This window comes from Polistes fuscatus, unplaced genomic scaffold, assembly GCF_010416935.1.
Source record: "Polistes fuscatus isolate 324 unplaced genomic scaffold, CU_Pfus_HIC Scaffold17, whole genome shotgun sequence".
Taxonomy (NCBI): domain Eukaryota; kingdom Metazoa; phylum Arthropoda; class Insecta; order Hymenoptera; family Vespidae; genus Polistes; species Polistes fuscatus.
In genome coordinates this window covers 586,933-611,824 of record NW_025113075.1, presented here as the reverse complement: position 1 = coordinate 611,824, position 24,892 = coordinate 586,933, and the positions used below count along the sequence as shown (strand labels likewise).

The window sequence follows — 24,892 nt, the reverse complement described above, 5'->3', positions numbered from 1 at the left end:
AAATATAATATTTCATATAAATTTCTACTAAAATAAATAATTAGTTAATTAATACAATACTGAATAACAAATATTTTTATAGTTCTTGAATAATAAATAACAATATATATATATATATATATGAATATTTTTAGACTTTTTTTAATGGAGTTAATTGGACAAATGAACTGCTCAATTATGAAATATAAAATTGTTGTTTCTGAATAAATTAACGACGTAAAATAGGTGAAATCAGACACAGACAGACACACACACATATTCAATAGCAAAAAAGGGAAATCCGTGCGACAAAAGATTTCATTTATTGCATATGAAACTCACGTTTACAATGATTATTCCTTTACACAGAATATACAATACGCCCTATATCCCTTTAGGTAAATGCTCTCTATAATGTATTACCTTAGGCTAATCCTTGTACAAGTTAGCCATTAAATAAAGGATTCGTTACTATGTACAATGTTGTGAATCAAAAATCGCAGACTTATTCGACTATACAGACTTATTGCGAATTTTTTGTTTCAATTATTTTCGATGCATTTCCTTTTTCGATTTCTTCCAAACTACGCTCACATAAGTGTACCACGCGTGTACAAACACATCGATATCAGATAATAAGGGTTTACTAGTCTACGTAAGATGTGTTTTAGAAAAAAAAACACACGGTAATGTAAGAGGAATAAATTATCAATAAAAAAAGGAAGGAAAAAAATGAAACTGAAGTTAATTGTATATATACTTACATTACACAGTGTCGAGTGTATCAATTATTTTTCTTATACGCACCTAATCGTCCTGTTTTTTCTCTCTCTCTCTCTCTCTCTCTTTCTTTTTCTCTCTCTTTTCCCATAGACTCGACAATGTCGTAGTATCATTCGAACAAACTTAATTCCTGTTCCTGTTGATCTTTCATTTGTGTCGATAAATGTTCATACGTTTGACGTCGAGTTTAGGTTTGGGAACAAGATACAATTTTCTTAACAGATTTAACAACTATTATGTTACAAAAAAAGACGTACAAATTACGAAAAAAAAAAACAATTGACTAGCTATAAACACAATATCATGCACCTAGAGAGTGTCTCACATTATTTCGGACATCGTGCATAGATGTCCTGTTCATTATACTCTCTTTTTCTTCTCACTTTTTAAATTTCTCTCTCTCTCTTTCTCGCTGTACAATCATCGTGAATTTTGGGCGATCATTGGAAGCCTTTTTTGGTTTTTCTTTTTATTATTTTTTCTAATTGCTTTTTTCTTCTTTTTCTTTTTTTTTTAACAAGGCACGCATTCATGGCACGAAACAATAAGACGTAGAAAAATGAATCCACAGGCTCTCGAATCACCCTTCGGAAGAAATTTACGATTGTAAATTTTTCTTCGAACCCTTCTCTTCCCTGTCTCTTCCCATCCCCCCCCGTTTCCCCATCTTCGAGATTGGTTTAAGTCTAGAAAATTTGTTATACACCTTCTCTTTCTTTGTTTCTACTATAGGTCAATACTGATTTGCATTATTTGGCGTGCTTGTGTTGAATATCAGTCGTTTACGCTCTCGCAATGAATGAATTTGCTTTTTCTTTTCTTTCTGTTTTGTTTTTTTTGGCTTATTCAAAAGGCGAGGATCGAAATAATCCTTGGCCCTGATAAAACGCAGCTTTCATAGCGCGGCTTTTGTTTTCTTTTTGTAAATATCAGCCTTCTTTTTTTAAACTGAAAGTTTTATAACAGGTACGGAAAATGTTCGCCGGTTTCGTCGTCCTCGGCATCGTCGCTTGATTCCTGACTGGACGGTGGCGTATCCAATTGGGGTAGACCGAGATCTAAATATTCCTGAAAAATATTTTAACAATATTTTCATTGAAATTTAGTGTTTCGCGGTGCGGTGTTTGTCGTTTAATCAATAATCGAATTACCTCGTTCGCAGTTATCGTTAATATCCTATCGAGATCTTCGACCAATTCACCAAACGTTGGTCTCTCCGTTGGTTGATAACTCCAACAGTCTCTCATAAGCATGTATCTATGATAATAAGTAAATCAAATGAATATTCGAATAAATATGATTATTAGGTAGCCAGGAAAATAGATTTTTAATCTATCATGCACACATGAAATAACATATCGGGTAATAAAAGAGATGAAACTTACATTTCGATCGAGCAACAAGGTGGTTTTTCCATCCTGTGTCCCGTCCTCAGCAATTGAAAAAGTTTCTCGACCGAGGGTACGGATGGATATGGCGTACCACCCAGTGTCATTATTTCCCACAACAGAACTCCGTACGACCATCTGAAAAACATCGTTTGTTCTAAACGTCGTACAAATAAGGGTAACAAGAAGACGAAGAAGAAGAAGAAGAAGAGTAAGAAAGAAAGTAAGGAAGGAAAGGAAAGGAAAATAAAAAAGAAAATACTTACACGTCGGACTGAGTGGTATAGACGCGATGAAAAAGAGCCTCCGGTGCCATCCATTTAACAGGCAACCTGCCATCCGTTGTTTTTCTATAGTAATCGTGACAGTGTATATCCCTGGCAAGACCAAAGTCCGCGATCTTGAGAATATATTCGTCGCTAACGAGAACATTTCGCGCTGCCAGGTCTCTGTGAATACATCTTCTACTAGCAAGATATTCCATTCCACGTGCCACTTGATACGCAAACGACACCAAGTCCTTTTGCGTTAGAGTCTTACGTTCCTTTTCTTCCTGACCGATGGTTGATTGGAAAGCAGGGCTCGCGCTAGGTCGGTGAATGCGAAGGAAATCACGAAGATTACCGTTAGGTGCAAACTCGACGATCACGTAAAGTGGTCCGCCTTGCGTACAGGCACCCAATAGATTTATTATGTTAACGTGTTTGCCTATCATCTTCATCATTTCCATTTCTGATACGAGATCCATCATCTCGGCGTCCGTGTGACTCTCTAATCAAAGATTCAAAGAAAATCAATTATATCGTTAGTATCTACTATTCGCAATTAGTTCAAATGTTTGTTTCTATTTTTCGAGCTAGAGAAAATTCCATACTATTATCTATTCCTCTAACGAGGAGACATACAGGAGTACTTACCCTTTAACATTTTGACAGCAACGACGCTAGGTATACCCGGTCTCCCAGTATTGGTTTGCGCTCTGATGACTTTTCCAAAAGCACCTTCTCCAAGAGTATTATCCAATTTCAATTGCTCCCTGGGAAGTTCCCAAGCGCTATCCAACGGTAATTCGTATTCCGAAATGCTACCACCGTTGCTATCATCCGACGTAATCGTCGATTTTTGTTTTTCAATCTTGACAACGGGCATCAGAAGTGGTTCCTGAACGTTCTGCGCGTTAACCTGTTTGGTCTTCTCCACGATAACCTTTTTCGTCCATTGGGTGACCACAGCAGCACGAGCAGTTTCAATAGCCAATAGCTTCTTCATCTTCTCGCGTTTCAAACGATGAAATATGTAGATTACGACGATGACCCCGACGGCGAAGAATACACATAGGACTGCAGCCAAAACGTTCACCAGGATTTGTGGTCTTGCCGCTAGCGGTACACGGTTCTCCTCCAACGCTAATAACACGTTACACAGTCTTTTAATTTTGCCTCCTTGACTTTTACCTAACATCCTAACAGTTTGTATATCCTATCATTTTCTCCCGAAGATAATATCTTTTTTACCTAGGTTTTAAATTGATCTTATTTTATTTCTAATAAAAACAACAACGACAAATTGGTAGTACCGGTAATTGGTTTTCTGGTGATTGGTTATTGGTTGGTTCTGTGAAATAAGATGAAAGGTAATACTGTTGTTTGAGCGTTAAGCATAATGCATCTTTATTTGGAGCGAAAAGAAATAGTTACATTGTTAAATACTTGCTCGCGAGTATATTTCTTAAGTTTGCTTTTCAATCCTTTATCTAGAAGAAGTCTGCCTATGTACATACATATAAGGAAACTAAATTAGATCAAAGGTAGTAAGAGTTGGATGTTTTTCTTCCTTGATGGTATTTACGATCCCCCCGGCTCCTTGAAGTTGTTGGTGATTATAGTAATCGTACGGTTGAAGGGTAATCGTTGTAGACAGCGACAGTCTTTCCACGGAACCCTCGTAGAGAACGCGATTTATCAGATTTTCCGCGTAAAGACGTTGCTTTGGATTCATCTTACGTAATTTGGCTATGATAAAATTCTTGTAAAATTGATACTCCTCCTCCACCTCCCCCTTTTCTTTCTTCTTTTCTTTTTCCTTCGATGATTTTTGGTCGCATGCTTTCAATTTGGTTACTTCCTTTTCGTTGGAATTCTCCATTCGATGATCTTCCTGTTTAGTTTTTTTCATTGTCTTCTCTTTTAACTGCGATTTGAAGTCCTTGTATTTGGTCGATGCCTTTTCTTTCCTTTCCATCTTCTCTCATACAAAAGAATGATGTCTAGTTAATAGTCTTTCGCTTAATTAGTTTCATATCGTCCAATTTATTTCGTAAGTATATTTTTAATATTATGAGGATTTAATTTAGAAAAATGATTCCAACGATTTTTGAAATCGTTGAATTCTCGTTGAAATAATTTTACTTACCATCTTCATGTTTAGGGACTTTTCCTCTAAGGTCACATTATATTTTCGCGCACCTCCATCCTGATTTTCATTAACGCCTTCCAACGATTCGCGCGATATTTCTTTATCTGCGATTAAACAGCAGTCGATCAAAATAATACTAACGCCTTTATCCTCGTACGATATTGTTAAGCGTGATTCAAGCTCATATAATACGTTATTTTACACTCAAAAAAAAAACAGAAACCGAGAGACAGAAATATAGAAAGAGATAAAGAGAAGGAGCATGAAAAATAAAAAAGGAAGAAAAATAGAGAAAAATGAAACTTCCAAAATCATTACTGCTAGCAAATATGATAGGTTTTATGCCGAACTGTGCGAGAACATAAAAATAATGGATTTCGTTTGGTAAATAATTCTTCAGAAATATGTTTTCGGATTGTTATATGTAAAATATAATAAAATAAATAATAAAATTATGGCACACGCGCGAAGAATAAATCAATGCATCTCAGATAAATGATAAATGTATAATTCTCGCACAATTCCAGTTTAATAAATTATATTTGAAAAGCAACGTGCGATTTCACAGTTCGTTTTTTATATATCCGAGTTAATTTAATAATCGGGGGTATGCTTTAACAGACGTTTATGTCCTCCTTGGAAATGTTCAAGCAATAAAATCATCGCTTCGTAATCCTTTAGAAAAATTCCTCGGTTGAAAAAGAAATAAAGACTGGAACTTTCGTCATACTCGTGAAGGTAATTTGAAGTGTTTGCTTTTTAAAGACCATCACTACTGGGAGGACATACGCACATACGATTGTTGACGCGTTAGACACGTAGATATGTAATTACGTGCGCATAAATGGTAAATGGGACACGACGAAGCCGCAAGAGATTTAAAGACTCGTTTAGCTGAAGTGTCTTATAGAGACATTGTTGGCTAACTATCATAAGTGATAAATATCCCCTCGATACTCACTTTGGACGACACGAAGGTAAGCACTGCTGAAGGTTTCCCCTAATGTGTTCTGTGCTATACAGGTGTACCATCCTTCGTCCTTCTCAGTTACGTTGTAGAGCTTCAGTTCTTCCGGATTTTCAACTATCCCAGCCTAGATTAGAAAAAAATAGATAACTTTTGAGTTATAGATCGTTCATTTCATTCTTCAAAGTTCAACCCCGATAGCGTTTAACGATTGATCATCGAATGACAATTATATAAAATTCAGCGATCAAGTTTATTTTCGTTGTACGTGTGCACACATGCGAGGCTAGTGCTGGAAATAGTAGATCTACCCTAAATAATGAGCGTGCAAAGCGATATAACGAAGGAGTAAGATAGAGAGAACATGCGATTTTGGATTAGTGTCATCTGTGTGCCCACCTTAACCTCCACCCTGACAGTTTGATTTGTTTTGTTGACGGTATCGAAAGACGTGTGGTAACCGTGGTACCATTCGAGATGACGATGGGCAGCCGATAGGACCTCACAAGTCATACTAGCGTTGCTTCCTATGACGACTGTCGTATTTCGTGGGGGTCGTGTCAGGATTGGTCGATGCCTCACGGTCTCTATAGGTTAAAAAATAACAGATACCCAACCACCTTCTTTTTTAATTAGGTTTTTAAAGAAACATAAAGTGAGAAGAAAAAAATAGTAAGAGTAATAGCTAGAGTTAGAGATAACAAAACACCGAATTCTTGTCCTTAACATCTTTTTATGTGCGCGCGTGCGCGTATGCCTTTGTGTAAGCGAAAGGAAAATAAGAAGAGAAAGAAAACCATCACCACGTGTAAGATACAAAAAGAGATACGCGCGAGATAAACAACGTGTCCTTTTTTTTTTTTTTGATTGATGAGAAAGAAGACACAACCCCAGCATCAGAACCTTCACCAGTGCCTACCGCATCAAAGTAGACGAGCGGTTTTATACCTGGAGTAAGGTCCCCTTTGGAGTATCCTCCTGATCACCGGGATACTCGGCTACTTTGACCCATTGTATGTAAGGTTCAAGGTCCGCCACGATGGGACACCTAAACGTCACGCTACTGTTCACCAACGCTGTCACGTTTTTTGGAAAGTCTTCGTTGATGTACGGCTTGTGCGGGAAACGCTCTACAGGTTAACGATTTTACTGAATACACGAGTTCATCCCATTTTTGTCATCGCAGTCGTCCGATCAATTTTATTCTAGCTCGCCACAATTGCTTAATCGTGTTTTTGACTAGACTAGGGGTGCCCAACTTTTTAGCTTTCACGATCAACGTTCGAAGAAAAACAATTATCCGAGATCGCACATGAATTATATTAATCTCGAGAAATGACAAAAATAAGCTAATACAAATCTGAATACTTTCCTTTTAAGAAAGTTTATGATTTTATTTATGTCGGAGCACAGGCTGGACAGCCCTGATTTAGAAGGATAATTATGAGATATTAGGATTACGTTGAAATCACTCTTACCTATAATGTCGACCTTGAATGTATGATTAATGCAACCAAGGCGATTGCACACAATGCAAGTATAATTTCCACTGTCATCGGGTACGAGGTCTTCCAGTCTCAGCGTCCATTTAGTTCTAATAATTGTACCGAGCGATCTCTTGGGTTCTTCGTTGTTCTTTAACCAGGTAATGTTAGGCCTAGGATTACCGAAACTCGGACACCTAAGTCGTACCATATTTCCAGCCGGTTTTACGACTGGCTTATGCATCTCGTCGCTATTGTTGAATGTCGGTGGACGTTCGGGTAACGTATTGTTGTGTTCATCGACCATTTCGTTCTCGCCTTTATTGTTGTCCAATTCGGCGTCTGATTTTTCACTGTCCAAGTGCAACGATCGCGTCTCTGGTAAATCTATGGGAATAATTAAAGTCGTGATATAAATAAAAAAATAAAAAAAATGAAGAATGTAGTAATTGCATCGAAAGAGTGCAGTTTCAGTTCGAGAATTCTTTCAATTACGATAAGAACTATTTTTTGCTTACTTCTCGCTTCGAGTTCAAGTTCATTAGTTTCATCCCTTGGTCTAAGAACGTTCCCAATTTTTCCATCATCTTCGCGATAGCCATCGTTTTGTAAAGCTTCTTCCACGCGCAGGGTCACGTTTCTCCATTCGATCGTTTGATTGTAATCATTGTTCTTTTCGATTAGGCAACCGTAAGTTCCGGCGTCACGAGACTCGAAGTATTTGATTTTGAGGGTTTGTTTCATCACTTTCACCCTTACCGATGAGTGAAGAAGCACCTCGTTGTCCTTGTACCACGTAATATGTCCATCGAACTCTTGTAAACACCGTAAACTCAACCTCTCGCCTCTGGACACGGTGGTGTCCGAATTCAAGGGATCTGTAACGCAAAAGGCACTCCCGTTAAAAATAGATTTACTTCGTCGTGCAAATATATGGGCGAGGAAGAGAAAGGAGTAACGGTGGGGTAAAAGAGGAACGAGAATTTCTGGAAAATATACTACTCTTCGAATTGCCAGGCGTTATTTAGTTGCTACTTTTATTAGGATAGCGCATATATCTAAAACTAATACGTAATCATTTCCCATTGTATATTTGCTAACGTAATTGGGTTACCCATTCGTTTTTCATTCGGAATTTTTCATTTTACAATCCTTCTTATCATCTTCTTTTCGATTCGATGCTATGATCGTTATAAGAAAATTCTCGGAAAACGCATTATCGTATAAATTCCTCGGAGTACGTTTCTTTTTTTCCGATCGCGGCATTGTCGTTACGTGCATAGATTTGCACATGCAAATGCAATTTGAATTCCATGAGTTTAGTCATTATAGAAAAATGCGTAGCGCTTACTTTTTCCGTAAACGCGATACGACATCTGATACTTTTCCTCCTACCCAATGAATCTTTAGGATGTTAACTTAAACCATACGGTAAATTGTTCGTTTTGTCAAATTCTCACCACCCCCTTAACCTTAAACGAGTTGTTGTTGTTCTTTTTGCCAGGAGTGTCTCATTCACGAGAAGACGCGGAGGCGGCATCGCCATTTGGAAAATGGCCAAAAGCGAATTGCGATGCCGTTTCTCTATTTTCCTTTGCTCGTTTTCTTTTCACCTTCGTTCAAGTCGACGACGACGACGACGACGACGACGACGAAGACGACGAAGACGACGTGCGCGTTGCTTCTTCCATTTCTTCCTTCAACCCCTCTCAACCCTCCCTTCGAGAAAGATACAAACGTATGTACGTTTCTACGTATGCGTGTACGTGCGTCTGACTAAATTTAGAAATTTGTCGAGGGCAATGTCGTCCTTCTTTGCCACGACCAATCGTCATGGAATGAATCGAGAAACAGAGAGAGGGAGAGAGGAGAGAGAGAGAGAACACATTTCGTTCGATTTTACAATCAATTAAATATTGTTTTTCTCTTTCTTTATAGAATTTATTTTTAAATTTAGAATATATGTTTTTTGTTTCTACGTCTAAATGTTTGCAATATATAACAAATATTGTTGTGCTGAATTGGAATTATATAACCATTGCGAATACACATAACATAATATTTTATGTTACAAAATTGCAATACCAAAAATATTATATTGTCTATTTAAAATGGAAAATATTTGTAAGATGAAAAATTATCCTGTTTTATCTATCTCTCTCTCTCTCTCTCTCTCTATCTTCTTTTTATTTTTCTTTTCCAATTTGTATTGACTTAGCTACAACATTTTCGTCTTTCTTCAAACATCCTTCTATACGCATATTTCCGTACAGAGTACTCGCGGATGTTTGATGATGCACTCTCTTCTTGGAAATCGATCGAGTTTATTGTTACTCGTAACGAGATCTCTTCTTGCACTACTCTTCCTTCCTTCCTTCCTTCCGTCCTTCCTTTCGTTCATTTTCCTTTTTCATTCATTTCTTCTTTTTTTTCCTTTTTTGTTTCTTTCCATCTCGTTCGGAACGTGCGTCGCACGTGCGTCGCACGTGACATTTAAAACCGAACCGGACCGGAACGAAGATCGTCCAGTCATTCCTTCATTCATGATTTGCATTAGAGGTGTTGTATTTTTCGTAGTCTCTTTTCTGACTAATAATAATAAGTTAAATTGGTAATAATTCGATCCTTATGTTTTGCTTGCAATATTCTTTGGGGGGTATGATGTAGCGATATCATATGGACCAGTCTCTCATAAATAGTAAACGTTTACTTAAAATTTAGGTCGCGAGCATGATCTACTACGCGGCTCTCATTAAATTTGAATTATTATTAGCGACAAGTAGTATTATAATAATATAGAAAATTGTACGTAAATTTGAGAACGCGTTGAAGCATTTGTTAATTTTTCCTAAAACGCAAATACAATTTTCGTTTATGCTTATAAGGAAGTATTTCATCGACAGATGGAAAGAATGATAGATAACGTCTACAACCGCAATACTTTAGCCCGTTTTTTTTTTACCCGAGTCGTAACTGGCCATACAGTACTACTACGTATATGGTTGGCTTATTGCAGGGGGCGGGATAAAACTAATGTCGAGGAGGAAGAATTTCTTGTTCTCGTATCGATGGGGGGCAAGAAGACGTACGATCTATCTCGGCGAATAGACTCGATTCACGAGAATGACGTCGTTCGGCCATCTGCGTCGAGTGAGCCAAGTGCGCCCGGAATAGCGATAAACGTTTCGAGAGTTTCATGCTCTTGCTTTCTTTCTTTTTCTTTCTTTTTCTTTCTTTTTCTATCCCTTTTTTTCCTTCCTCGAGGACGCCCCCGTTTCTGCATACAAACCAAACTCCAAATTCTTCGGCAAAAACAACAACAACAACAATATAATAAGACAATGTCAACCCAATTTGCAGCACGATCAAATTGCAATACTGCAATGACCACAAAATAGCAACGGCAATAACCAAATAACAATACGGCAACGATACCGATATGAATTCAAGAATTTGATAGAAGTAACGTAATGACTAAACCGCAATACAACGGCAGAACAACGATAACTATGATGATTTTATTTAGTTTCGTAGATTGGTCGCGAGTTTGTCTCATTCGAGAAGGCGGAGATATGATAGATCTGAGAAATTGTGCGGTAACACGATTAATGAGACATAAATCAAGAAAGCGAGTGAAAGGAACAGAGAGCAAGATCCGTTATTTGTAAGATGTATACTTTTCGATCGTTTCGCATTTCTCAGAAAGCTAACTAATTTCGCCTTATTTCTCCTTAGATTTCTCTTATTTCTCTTCTCATCTTGGGATGTTCGGAGTCTTTATCAACGGCGTCGTTTAAAAATTAGTAATTGAGAGAGAGGAAGAGAGAGTTAATAGAACAGTCGAGTTAATATTGGGTTGGTTAATAAGCAACGTCACAATTTTTCATCTAATAATATAATTGGATTGTTTAATATGATATAGAAAATAATTTATTTGTCGATAAGACAATACCGAAGTATATAATTTATTTATTCGAATGCGTAATCAAATAAAAAATTCTTACATCGCTTCTCTTGACCACAATCTCGAATAATTCGTACGACCGAACAATTCCGTGCTAACTTTCGTCCTACACACTTACCGTGCATAGCATATTTTTTACTAACTTGATTATCGTTGTTCCAGTTTCTTTTATTTTGTTTTCTTATCGAACGAATGCAAGAAGAGATCGGAGAGTCTCGTCGAAATCTCTTTCGTACGTTCGATCCCTCGGTCAAATCGCGCGGTTCGTTGTGTGCCGTCTCTTTCATTGTCCAATTGGTAATATCAACCGCTATTACGCCGTTGAATACATTTAATAGACAAAGAATTGGCAGTGGCTGTCATTCCGTTGCTTTCCTCGATCAAATTGCTTCCATATCTTTTTCTCCAATTGCTATTTTAATTCCCCTATTCAAATTCCTATTCCATATTTCTTGAAAATTTTCCCCCAAAAAATATTCCCGGATTAATATTCCTCGTACATCTTCGTAGTGCAACATTTTCATTAAACAATTTGCGGTTTTTATCGAATCGTACAAAATATAAAATCAGTTTCAACGAAATAGTTTTTCCGTTCGAAGGCAAGGAAACACCCGTGGAGTTTGGACTAGGAAGGGGTATAGTTTCGAATAATGTTCATTATTTTTAGGGGTAGGGGGTTAAAGATAGGAGCATAGAAATCGCGAATAGGAACGTTTAGTGTAAGAAACCTTTTTGCCATCGACGGTTTGCCAATAACGGGCGAGCGTAGTCCGGTTGTATGTACTACGCGAGGCATTCAATGACCGGGCAATTGGACAATTGAGCTCAATCATAATAATACTTATACGCGCATCGTGTCGGAGTTAGTATATTTCGGCTGCTCGACGTAAGTATATTTAGCGAAAATATTGCTCGCGAATATCATACTGGACTATTTGTATCATTCGGTTAAAACAATGCTGCGATCGCTGAACGCGAAAAGAAAAAACGTATAGAAATTATTTATTAATTATATAAATTAAATATAATCATTGAAAACATATACGAATCATGATAAAGAGACAAATAAAAAAGCGTCTACCGAAATCAACGTAATCGAGTAAAAGATACGAAGAAAAAATCTGCGGAATGTTATTGAAAATTGTTCGTACAATGGTTAAACATTTCAAATCGAACTTTTATAGCTTTCATATGGGTGGACAGTTCGAGGACGAAGGAAGGGAATTAGAAAAAGGAAAGGAGAAGGGTCCGACTGAGTCTCGGAGCAAAGCAGACACAAATCTGTAGGCCAGATGTTGTTGCTACTCTCGTCATCTACGCTTCCTTACGATTGTCAGAGACAATGAATTTTTACTTTGCCACTGATTTTTCCTTTTTCTTATCTTTTTATCTTTTACGTTTTACTCTTTCTCTTCGTCCATCTTTCTTCGTCGTTAGATTCGCGTGACAAGACACGACGGAAAGAAAAATACAACAAAAACACCGGTGGCCCGTTCGAAGCAAAACTTCAAACGGTAAATGCACGTTGGCGTATACGGGGTGTCCCGAGAGAATCCTGCGAAACTTTAGAAACGTATTCTTATAATTAAAATAATAAAAAAAGTTCTGACAAACTACGGTCGGGAAGTGACTTGTTTCGGAATTACAATCGGTCAAAGATATTTCCGTTTTCTCGACTCGAAAGTTAAGAAAATCTGCGTACTGCGTTTATACTTATGCAATTTAAAGAGAAATAAATTGTTAATAAAATGAAAGGATTGATATTTATATGAATAATGATCGTGTTTTTGTTTGGAGATACCAAGAGTACAAAGTATATTCATTTGTGCAATGCAAATAGGTTAGCAGTATCATATCGTTTTGAAATCTGGCGCGATTTACGAAGAGTCTGTAAGCACGGTTGCTCGGTCTCTCTCTGTGTTTGACTCCCTCCATGATTATAAATTATTGTCGTTGTGAACCGAGGCGACGCAAACGTTCCGGCAAGTCCAGGCAATAATTATACTCACGAGAGGTATAATTATCCGCGCGCTGAGAGCGATTAATTGCTGAGACGTGAAATGTACTACGGTGTGCTTCGAGTATTCTCTTTGGTTTAATATATTATCTACTCATCTGGTTTGCGTTGTTGTTGATTTTTTCTCTTAATTAATTTATTTATTTTGTTTTCCCCCCTCGATTAAATAATTCCTTCGATCTTTTCGTCCTATTTTTATTTCTTTTTTATCGTGGATTATTCGGATTTACGTAGGATAAAACTACGCGGATCTAATGAATCGGATCTTTTCTACAAAGAATTGATAGAAATCGTCGTAGACTACCGGCAAAGTGCATCATTAGACGAATGCATGCCATTATCGCTAATTATATCGTTATGCGTTAGGTTCTCTCGATGATCGAAGAACGACGTGCTTGGAAAATGGCCAATCTACGCGTTAGAACTATACATATATCATATATGTGTAGATAGTTATATACTCGGTACGAACGCACAGGAATCTTTTGCAAGCGAATACGCGTTCTTAATCCTTTCGAGATTAGTTATATCCATGTATTTTCAAACGTTAAGATAATTCGCCGTTAAATCATTACGATCTTTACCGTATAATCTTCTTTTATTACTTGTTAAATCTTATTTCATTCTTCCCTCTTGTATTTTTGTGTACTTACGTTTTCTATTATTTGAGTTTAAACGTTACACCCATATTACTTGTTAATTATTTTGCTCGATGTTTCCTAATGTTTCCTGGAATTACGAATATATCATTAATTATTTATTTTAGGAACAAAGACGATCTCGTAGATTCTAAATATAAATTTCTAGAATAGAAAACTTTCCGATTGCAATTTTTATAATTTCGTTTCGTTCGATTCCGCTCTTCTCATCACCTTTCAATATGTGTACACTCCATTTTTGTCAGCGTTCCATTCCTGATTAAGATATAAATTATCCTATATAGATTTATTAAAGAATTTTATTGTATTTATATTTCTTTCTCGATCATAAGTTAAAATGATAGTTGCAAATTATACGAGTAATTTCTATCATACATTTTATCTGGAAATCTTGAAAAAAATCACTTTGGAATCCCCTTTTTTTTTCTTGACAAAAATACAACGGTAGGCTGGCTTTCCGTTGTTATAAATTAACGAGCTTTGGGGGGGAATTCGTGTTGGAAAATAAGAGTAGAAGAGATCGGTAGCTTATGCGTTCTCGGACGCGACGAGGAAGAACGTTCTAAAGTAAGCGTTGTCGTAGCGCTAAACTTAGAAACTTGGGCTACAATGTTCGCATATGTATGTATCTACCTATATATGTATATATATATGTATATACATATAGTTGGTCGAGGAACTTGAACGATGCGAAAGAGCGATGGCACCTAACGCGATTTTCGAAAGACCGAGTGTAAAAAGATGACGCGAATGTATTTATGTATCTATGCATCTATGTGTTTATACATGTATTTATGTATTTATGTGTATATATATATAAGCATGCATAGGAATGTACGTATGCGTCTTTTTCTCTTCACCTAATTGAATCACCCGTCCACAAACGCAGACGATCTCCAAGATCCCAAGAATTCCTAGAATGAAGAAATTTCTCGCTGCCATTTCTTCAATTCCGTTCGATTCCGTTTCGTTCCGGTCTCCGCCTCGTCACCTTCTATCAACGATCTATGCTACGAACGAGGCATTTAGCGTTTTATCCACCTGAAACAGAATAATACATTCTCCATCATTTTTCATTGGACTTAAAAAACGATCTAACAATTGTCTTAAATGAAATTTTCTAATTGTCCCGTGATCGGTTAGAAATTGTTCTCTTTTATTATTATTCGAGTAATTATTTTGTCATCCCCGAAAATATCATCGTAAAACGCGCAGCTGAGTGTAACTCCATAAATAGAGTTCCTAATATTTGCGAACGTAAATGATCGAAATTGAACTGTGACTGAAATGACAAAACAGAGACTAAACTGAAATGTGTGAATCGAGCTTTAAAAGATTTCTCGACTACTCGGCTAACACGATTCCGAGTATCCGTAAGTTATCCGTGTGCCGTCTTTCTCGGTATCTGGATAAGTTCATAAGACAGTACAAATAAACTTTGACTATATCGTCAGAGAGTGAAAAAATTCTAGAGAGTAAGGTGTTGGAAACTCGGGCAAAAACTTACATTTCTTCGCATTTTATATGAGTCACGTATCGAACGTCTAAACTGGTTTAGATTTTTCTAAATTCATTTCCTCTCGAACGACAATAAATTTCAAATCCTCTTGCAATATTTTTTTTCTTCAAAATGATAAATAAAATAAAAGAAAACGAATTACGGGAATAATTTTAACGTAACAATTTTGAATAATAACAAATCAAAAGATATATAAAGTAAGAAAAGATAAGAACGATTAAATTTCGTATTATTTAAATTCGGATATTTTTTGATCGCGTTGTTCTTTTTATTGGAAAATTAAAGAATCGGTTTGAGATCAAAGTGTAAAGGTCGACAGTGAACTAAGAACGATGCGAGCCCTTTTTAGTAAATTCTAGCAGCCTTGGCAACCTATGTGCCCTATCGTAGGTTGTAGTAATAAATCGTAAAAGCACGAGCCGTAAAACGAGTTGTTGGGTCCCATAGAAGAGAACGCGGATAAAACACGTGCTCGAATGGGACTGAATTTTGTGTTCAACGACGAGGCAATAATATTCGATCTATCTTTTATTTCGAACGATCAATTCTATTGCCGAGATACATTGGAACAAATTTTCTTTTCTTATCTATAATGACTTAACCATCGTTAAACATTACAAACTCCCATACGGATAGAGGAATGACAATTACAAATGTAAATTCGTCTAAATTCCAAATCATGCTATTCGGTATCTTTTTAAGCCGCTTAAATTTCCAATAAATATATCCGTTTAGAGACCCAAAACGAAACGCGATAAGAAATCGAAAGGTGCGTGCGTGTGTGTTCGTGTGCGCGGGCGTGTGCGTGTTCCTTTTAAATTGTGGGCCTGTTCGACACGCGGCCCCCGGGCCACGCATAATCTTGCACTTTAATAATAAACGAATGCAGCTCGACTATAAAATCAGAAATAAATTCCTTCTAAACATACAGATTGTACATTAGTAATTAACTTGTTTTGTTTGACAATTATTGTAGGAATAATTACATTCTTTTTTAGTTTATAGTTTGTCCCGAGTAAACATTTTTGACCCAAGGAACCGTGAATGTTGGACGTACCTGTTTTAAATGATTTAAAATTGCGCACACATATACAAGAAGATTAGTATGTCCATGGTAGTTCGTTCGTTTTTCTTTCTCTTTTACGAAAGTCGTTTAAGTCTAGACATCTTGACTAGATTCTGAAGCATTCTTTCTCATAGTATTTATTTATACCCCCGTGTATTTGCGGTACTTTCTCGATGTATTTGCTTTACACTCGAATATCGTGCGGTTCGTACGGAAGGTATCGATGGTAAAAATATCCCTAAATAGATACACATTTTTCCCCTTTTCTTTTTTCTTTTTTTCCTGGGTAGAATTTGATCGAGTACTATACAATTTATGAATAAAACCTATGTGTATTCAAGTATTTACATCGGGTAGATGCATAATTCTGTCTGATGAAGCGTAAAATATGAAATAATTGATGAAAATTGTCGAGTACGTTGATGAATATTTCGTCGAATGAATCGGCCCTGATTTGTCGTAGATATTTGTACGATATATAAAATGGTTCGTTCATTTTTCTCGTCCCGGATATATGCGAAGTAAATAAAATGAAATAAAAAAGGTAAAAAAATAAAAGAAAAAAAGATATCGTGTCGCGATAAGGAAGCGTAGTCGCGACGTTCGCGCCACACGATCTTCATCCGATGTTCGTGCGATACCTACTCGAGGAAAAGGCCCGTGCCATGCATAATTATACGTTTAGGGAACGTGCGACGCTTTACGAGTTGACTCGAGCGCCGGTGAAAGGGCAAGAAGAAGATGGCACGCGTCTCGAATAACTTATTTACGTATCACGCTTCTAATTTATTCGATCGAGTCAAGTTTCTATGACGATCTTTATCCACCTAACAGTTTTTCGTAATCATTCTCGCGAAGGAAGAAAAAAAAAAAAACCTACGGGGGATATTGGGTAATAATCGTCGGAAGATTATTTTTTTCAACGTTGTCTATTAAGATATTTTTAAGAAATAGAATTCGTATTTCATCATTTTTGGGAGAGTTTTTTTCTTCTACAAAATATATAAAATTAATATTATTATAATTAAATGCGCCATATGTTAGATATTTTTTGTTTTTTTTTTTTTTGAATGCCTACGAAACAACGAAGAGATACCTAACTCCGAAAGGATAAATGTAATAAAACGCGGTATATAATAACGTCGGTGATTCCTTTGGGGGAAAGAAAAAGAAAATACAAGAACGTCTCTATATGTAAGTGGATACATAAGTATAATACATATGTACACTGTGCTCGTGTTTGACTTTCTTTTCCCAGGGCACGACCGAGATATTTTTTTTTTTTTGTTTAAATTCAAAAGCCATGTGAACGTTTCGTTATCTGCGTCAATGATTTTCTCCCCGGTGGTTTCTTTCATTAGTGGTCATCGAAGCGAATAAACCCGTGCGATGTTTTTCGAGAGGAAACTTTCACAATTTCCCGATACCCGATATTTCTTCTTCGTCATTCGGTAAAAAACAATATCCATCGTTCGTTTACACCGAATCTTTCAAACATTTTTCATCGCAATATTTTCTTCGATTTAAGTTACTTACAATTATCGATAATAATATATACGAAAAGGAAGGAGAGTCGTTTAAGGGGCGCGTCAGGGAGTATTATAAATAGAATCCAAAATTCAAATGTGTCAACGAAGTTATTTGTACTTGTCAGTCTACGAGAGGGATGCTCCTCGATGCAATAGTTTCTCAAACGAATTCTACATACTATTATATATTACAAATGAATAGAATTTTTGATAATAATTAATACTCCCCTATCCTAGAAATAGTAATAAGAAAAGAATTTTGTATCGTAAAAAAAAGTTTTAGCCGATTAAACAAACCAAAAAAAAAAAGAAAAAAATGTATGTTATATTAAAAATCTAAATCTGCATCAACTTTCCGAGTAACCCAATACACTGAGACTGAAAAAAGAAAAAGAAAGAGAAGGAGTAACACGGATAGAACGGTGACAGTAACAGCAGCAACCAAAGTAGGAACACCAGCAGCACCAGCAGCAGCAGCAGATGTTTGCTCGTTGGTTGCACGGTAGGAGCAAGAAGGGACCAGGTCACAAAGGCTCAAACGCGCGAGCTTCCCTGAAACGAAGCCCTTGGCGGCGCCTTAACAGAGGACGAATGTATTTCGAAAGGAGAACATGAGCGGACGTGGATAAAGAAAAAAGAAACCAAAATTCTCCTTTCCGTAACGTTAACTTGCTCTTCCCGCCAACCGTAATTCCCATGGCTCTTATAAGTTATACCCAGGGTGTTCAACTCTATCCTAGATATTTTCCACTATATTGGGAATGAAAAGGATCATTTATGGCTTTGCTATCGCAATATTACCTTTTCGGATACTTTTAAATTTACTTTTTATTCGAATTATACTTAAAACAATTCCTATTTCGTAATTAAACTTATTACGTAATTGTAACAAATCATAATTAAAAGATATACAATTAAAAATAACAATGTTAATATTGTTCTATCGAAATGTACAGGATCTTCGAACTTTACCGACGATTCATTACACAAATCTGATGCGAACACCTACATGTGCTGGTACATGTATATATATATATATATATATACCCACATATGTTTTAAGAGTATGACAAAAAAACAAAAAGAGATTTCTTTTATAACGACGACGAAGAGAACACTGGCCGCGTTATATTCGAGTAAGCAATAATAATGCGCGTATACGTGTGGAAGGAGGGACTGTGTCATTAAATTGACACGTGTTCGTGAAAGGTGCGACTAATCGCGTAGGTACAGTTATTTATGCGCTCTTCGACACGTTGGTGGTTTTCTCTCTTTCTCTTTCTCTCTCTCTCTCGCTCACACACACATATACAGATACGTGCAAATGCAGTTTCCGCTTTTTAAACTGTAATAAATTCCATTTGAAAAGAAAAGCAGTGCACGAACCGTCGCGATCGTGGAAAGTCAATGAGAAGAGAGATCGAAATAGGAATATCGGGTGTATAGAATGGTCCCACATGGGGACAACCATAAGTTCGAAGATCGAGTCCTAGTATGCCGTTACTCGGTGGCTGTTTCTCTAAGACGGAAGCACAATGAACGCGATTCACGAACCTCCTCGTCGTGTAGAGTTGCTGCTCTCTCTCGTTTAACTCGTGGCGTGAGAAAACACGATGAGAAACTACTACTACGAGCGTACAATTCGAAAAGAGAAGCTTATATTATATTACCTCCTATCCCGGTCTCGGAGTACACAAAGTCTGTCATTGAATGAGAGAGAAAGAAAGGAAGAAAGAAAGAAAGAAAGAAAGAAAGAAAGAGCTTTCTTAAAAGTACCTCCTTCAAAGGTCTACTATACTCATCTCTTCTTCTTCTGTTTCTTTTCAATTCGTTTGATTGAACTCTCTACGATTGAAGGTAAATCATTTTGAAAAATCCTATCATTATTTATAATTATTATTTTCGTCTGGAGAAAAAATCTATAGGAATATTTTTTCTTAGATCTAATTTATAATATAGTTTAATTTAATTTCTTTCGATTTAATGATCGCCAATTATTATTAAATGAATTTTTCATTTTATATGTAATATCCGATAATTAATTTATTGTTGAAAAAAAGAAATTAAAAGACAATAAGTTTGATGTTACGTCGAGATTTATTTTTTAATTGACACAACGAGTGCAACGAACTGTTATCTCGCGTTTCTCATTCGTATAATTTCAATGAAATCAAATATATACTTATATATATGCCGTTTTTTGATATAAAATTATAACAATCGAGCGATCAAAATAAAAACCACAGAGAGAAACGAAACTTTACGTGATTTAGTTAGTTATGACAAGATTATAACATATATTAAATCGTTCCGGCATGGTAACAATATAAATTAGCGATCCCGAGGCGATAAGCTAGAGAATGTAAAGAAAGGTTTCTCGCGTGCTGCATGAAACGAACCCAAAGTATAAAAAAAAGGAAAAGGGAAAAAGAAAAAGCTAAAGATAAAGATGATCGCGAGTCACGGATTGCACGATCAACCGACGATCAGGATTTACCAACTTAAGGTATCACGAAGCAAGAGTTAAATGATACGGGCTTTTTATATTAAATACAATACAAATTGTTTAAATACGCGACGTTTAAATCCTGTTGTTTAAACTATTACGATTAATTATTAGTTGAAAATCAGTCATACGAACGGTCACGGGTATATAAATTAGTATACAAGTAAGCTTATCGGTAAATACAAATTATTACAAAACGCATGAAATGTTTCTCGTCGTATCTTTTCTCGTTTCACTTTTTCCTACCGATAAGACCATATTTATGAAGTCATAATTTCACGCATAATAAATACAATTTTGGAATTCATTAAGGGGATGATCCTTCGAAGAAAATATTCGTTGTTAGACGGATGCGAAATGCAAGAAAAAAAAAAAGAAAAAAGAAAAAAAAGGAGAGTACATTTCTTAATAAGATTTGACTTCCGAGTTGACGAAGGCCAGAGAAGTAAAAGAAACGGTAGAGGGTGTCCGAAGGAGGATGGGGAGGAGGATAAGGAGTAGGAGGGGGTGAGGGGTAGGGGGTAGGGGGTTAGGAGTCGGAGAAACGTCCATTATTCTATTCCGGCGAAGTGAGCCCGGCAATCTGGCCTTATAAAATAAACCACTCTATCCGCCTCGGTGCTTGTGCCTCGGTGCGATCTGTCAAATAAATCGTTCCATGTTTCTTACCAGCTTACTTAGGACTTTACCTCCGCGAGTACTCTCCTCTCTCTTTCATTTATCCCACTCCCGATCCGTTTCCTCCTCCTCATCCCTTTCGCAGTCATCTCGACAAGAGGATTAAGAGGAGAGCTACGGAGAAGAAACAGCGTGAAAACTTATTTTCATACAACGCGCCACTGTTTCTTACATCGGAGACAAACAACGATGGAATATCCGACATGAGTAAGAAATTGAATGAATGAGAGAGAGAGAGAGGGAGAGTTTACGATTTATTTCATTTTTAATTATAAGATATCGAATTAATAACGCGAGTAGACACCTGATGTGATAATTGAAATGAAAATTTGATCGAACGAAGATGAATACTATACGGGAAACCAGTTTGACATGAAACGCGTAGTCATACGCTGTTAATTAACGACGAGTATTATACGTTTAGCCGTATACCGCTAATTATTGGATATTCTTTAGATCGTTTAATTGCGATGCGTGTTGCCCCACGTTTTATTATTATACCATAATATCTGAATATCGGAGTTCTTTATTTTCCTTTCTTTTTTAATATATAAATTATTACCTATATATTATAGTCCATCAAATTAATCTCGTAAATATCGGAATACAAAAATTTCTTTTTACATTCGTTTGGAGGGGAGGGAACACAAAAGTTTCGATCTTTAATTGAATTTATTTATTCTATATCCGTGACTTATACTCTCTGTACTGTTTTCGTTTAATTCATTTCATATCGTCGAACATTAATATCGAAAAAATGAATACAACGCGCATCATACATGGCACCTTGTTTTTATCGAGCACGAATTTGGATTAAGAAACTGGGCCTTCGAGATTCTCCTCTCGTACGAGCAAAGGAGAAAGAGAGCGAGAGGGAGAATGGGTGGGAGAAAGGGGAAGGGGAAGGGGAAGAAGAGATTAAGTAAAGCCGCGATAATAAATTATATACTCCGTTCCCTTTCTGCGTTCCACCGTGTGTCAGCTTTTAAATGGACCGATAGGCATTCAACCGATAGGGATCAACGCTAATTTCGAACACAGTATACCTACGGGTGCATCATGTTCAGAAAAGATGAACAGGGGGGGGACCATCGGGAAGAGGGGAAATACAGAATGAGAAAAATGTAAAAACGTTTTGGAGAACGAAATGATGACAGGGGTTAGTAAAACACAAACCAGAAACTTATGAATTTAACAAAATCAAGATTTATGTATCCTTCGGTTCATTTATTTGATTCGTGTGAAAATTATTTTATAATATATTGTTTATTATACGATATGAAAATTAACAAAAATATTGGGTATTGGTAAATTGAAGGAATGTACAATTTTCTTTTTTATATTAAGTACTGTAACGATTAATTTACAATGTGTATGGGTGTGTGTATATGTGTACATGTAATAATTGTTTTATTTGACCTATAAATTGTGTAGTTTGGTATACTATTTTATTTATTATATCGGTATATTATTTTAATTTTTATTAGTATCAAAAGAAATAAATATAAAAAAAGATATCTGCGTGTATAAAATAGAAATAAGTAAAGTGATGACTTCAAAGTTAATAGCGTGACGTTATAAAGAGTAAGAAAAGAAACATTTATAAAAAAAATGAATGGCAAGAACGCGAAAGATAAATAAAGATGAAGAAACGAGCCGAGCGAGTGAGAAAAAGAGAAATAAAGGTAGAGAAAGAAAGGGAAAGAATGAAAAAGGAGACTCTCGATCTATAGATCGAAAGATTTCGATCTATGGATGCTTCGATCGGTGTATAATTCAATTTAAATTCAACGCGCATAATACTGCTCGTGGTATACATTTAAAGAACGTTATGTAGAACGGTAAGTTGGCATCGAAGAACAATTGATTTCTATTTCTCTCTCTCTCTCTCTCTTTTTTCTCCTATATTTATATAATTGTTTCTTCATTTTTTGTTCGATTCTATTCTATGTTAAAAAATGTAAAATAAAATATAGGAGCGGTTTGAATCTCGTTTAATCGTTGGACAACGCAAAGCCAATTAATGTCGCGCTCCTGTACAAGCCCACGCGCTATTTCTCGTTTCATCTTTTTAGCGTGGTACGATGGTAAGTACTTATGAACTCATCGCTATTCAAAAAAGTCTAAGATATGCGTGTACTGGTAATAAAGACGGTAAAAATTAATTTATGCGAATATATCTTTCGAATAAAATAGACATATATAGATACGCGCAAAAAAGTATCAGTAAAATAGCAGGAATACTCTCCGTATCGAAGTGGTGAACGAAAAAAATGTGAGGTGAAAAATTCATGATGGGGGAAAGAAAAGAAAAGGACGACAAAAGACTCACAATGGTGTGCGCGCGTATCCTCCCTTTCGATTTCTTCCTCCTTTTATTTGATTTTTCAACGTTTCTCTACCTTCGCCACCTTCGCTTTCTTTTTCTCTCGTTCTTTTTTTCGTTAATTTTCTTTGTAACTCTGAGAGGAAGAGAGAAAGAGAGAGAGAGAGAGAGTATATAGCCTTCTGCTTCTTCTCCGGTAACGAGAAGGCGCGTTCGCCCGCGTTTCTGTTTTTTCTCAAAACTCTCAAGAACGCTCTCGACAAATTTCCAAGAGACTAAGACACCACCACCACCATCACCACCATCCACCACCACCAGGGGCAGCGACAAACGGCGTGCCTTTAAAATCCAATCGAATCGTCTACTAATTCAAACTTAGTAGAAGGGTGTACCCATGAATTAATACTTCTTTCCCGCTCTCTTGTTATTTTAAGTTTTATTATTTTTCTATGAAATTCTTATAGCGGCCCGTTTATTAAGAAAATTTCGTTCGAAGGAAGCTGATTCAGCGAACGTGCATTTTCTTATGTTGTTTCAGGCTTAACTTGTACCGTCGTTATAAATCCTTCTTCCCTCCTCCTCCTCTTCTTCTTCTTCTTCTTCTTATTCGTAATATAATTCCTCGACCATAACTCGATCAATTCCACGATTAAATATTAATTAATAATTCAATAATCATCACACACATACACGAGAAGAAGTAATTGCACGCGACAGATTGCAAAGGTCAAGAAAATGAAATGTGTTCTTTGCGTAAACGCATAGATGCGATTCGACGCGATATTGTCATTTGCAGTCGCGGTATCGTTGTTTCGTTTATATCCTCCCACGACGGCGCACTGATAATTAGTGTTTGTCTCGAGGGATGATTTGCGCGTTCTATTTCGTTTGGACACCGATTGCGAGTTGCCGTCCGTCCGAGTTTGAACTTAACTCTGCCGAGAGAGGAACGCACGAGAAACGGCGCGAGCAACTAACTCGGATGCGCGAGGAAAGCTCGGGGCGAAGTGCCAGACTCGTCGTAGTCGTCGTCGAGCTGTCGCTCTCGAAATAACTGCTCCTCCATCCCTCTGCCCCTCTACTGTCCCCTCTACCAGACGCTATCCCTGCCCTCCGGCTACCACCACCAACACCACCACCACCATTACCATCATCAACCACCTTCGCTTCGTTCGACCAACCCCCCTTCTTTGCCCCTTCTTCGCCTTTCGACAAATTCTATTATAGGTGGGTGGCTGGGTTGGAAGGACCTCGTGTTTTTTCCCTTACGAGTACGACTTTACATTTTTTTTTCTCGGTTTAAATAACATTTCCTACAAATATCTCAGCGCGCACACACACGCACACACCCAATACAACATTGGGCAAACACGGTGAAAGTTGACAACGATTCGAGGAAAATAATATCTATCTTTTTATCGGCATAAATACACGAAAGAAATTGGATAGGGTTATCGACTAAATAATTTATCAACAAGAATAATACGAGAAAAAGATACGCATGGACTTCGACTTTTAAATGTTAGAAACATTTTACCCTAAGCGTTGTCAGGTAAAGAATTTCTTTTTTTTTTCTTTTCCTAAGGTCGTTTCTTGATTTTTCTACCATCTT

General features: G+C 36.7%; 1 protein-coding gene across 2 annotated transcripts; it reads right to left on the bottom strand.

Annotated features, from left to right (window-relative positions):
* Positions 1 to 829: 829 nt before the first annotated feature.
* Positions 830 to 24,331, bottom strand: LOC122515288 (fibroblast growth factor receptor homolog 1-like). 2 transcript variants are annotated; one of them, XM_043632589.1, is made up of 11 exons: positions 23,287 to 24,331; positions 14,517 to 14,697; positions 7,535 to 7,894; positions 7,011 to 7,403; positions 5,932 to 6,119; positions 5,527 to 5,659; positions 3,068 to 3,556; positions 2,417 to 2,921; positions 2,148 to 2,288; positions 1,914 to 2,019; positions 830 to 1,830 (listed from the first exon to the last, which is right to left on the bottom strand). In XM_043632589.1, exons 2-11 carry the CDS (start codon positions 14,596 to 14,598, stop codon positions 1,720 to 1,722), a joined length of 2,508 nt encoding a protein of 835 aa, XP_043488524.1. In that variant the 5' UTR covers positions 14,599 to 14,697; positions 23,287 to 24,331; the 3' UTR covers positions 830 to 1,719. The 2 variants fall into 2 exon arrangements, with proteins under 2 accessions (XP_043488524.1, XP_043488525.1); XM_043632590.1 differs by having other exon boundaries at positions 23,832 to 24,331.
* Positions 24,332 to 24,892: the final 561 nt, after the last annotated feature.

Bases quoted from the DNA above. Each gene is read 5' to 3' on its own strand.
- LOC122515288 (XM_043632589.1), bottom strand. From the start codon at position 14,598: ATGGCAGCGAGAAATTTCTTCATTCTAGGAATTCTTGGGATCTTGGAG. The intron at 6,120-7,010 runs GTAAGAGTGATT...TTTAACCTATAG, and splicing joins ATTCAAGGTCGACATTATAG to AGACCGTGAGGCATCGACCA. The intron at 1,831-1,913 runs GTAATTCGATTA...AATATTTTTCAG, and splicing joins TAACGATAACTGCGAACGAG to GAATATTTAGATCTCGGTCT.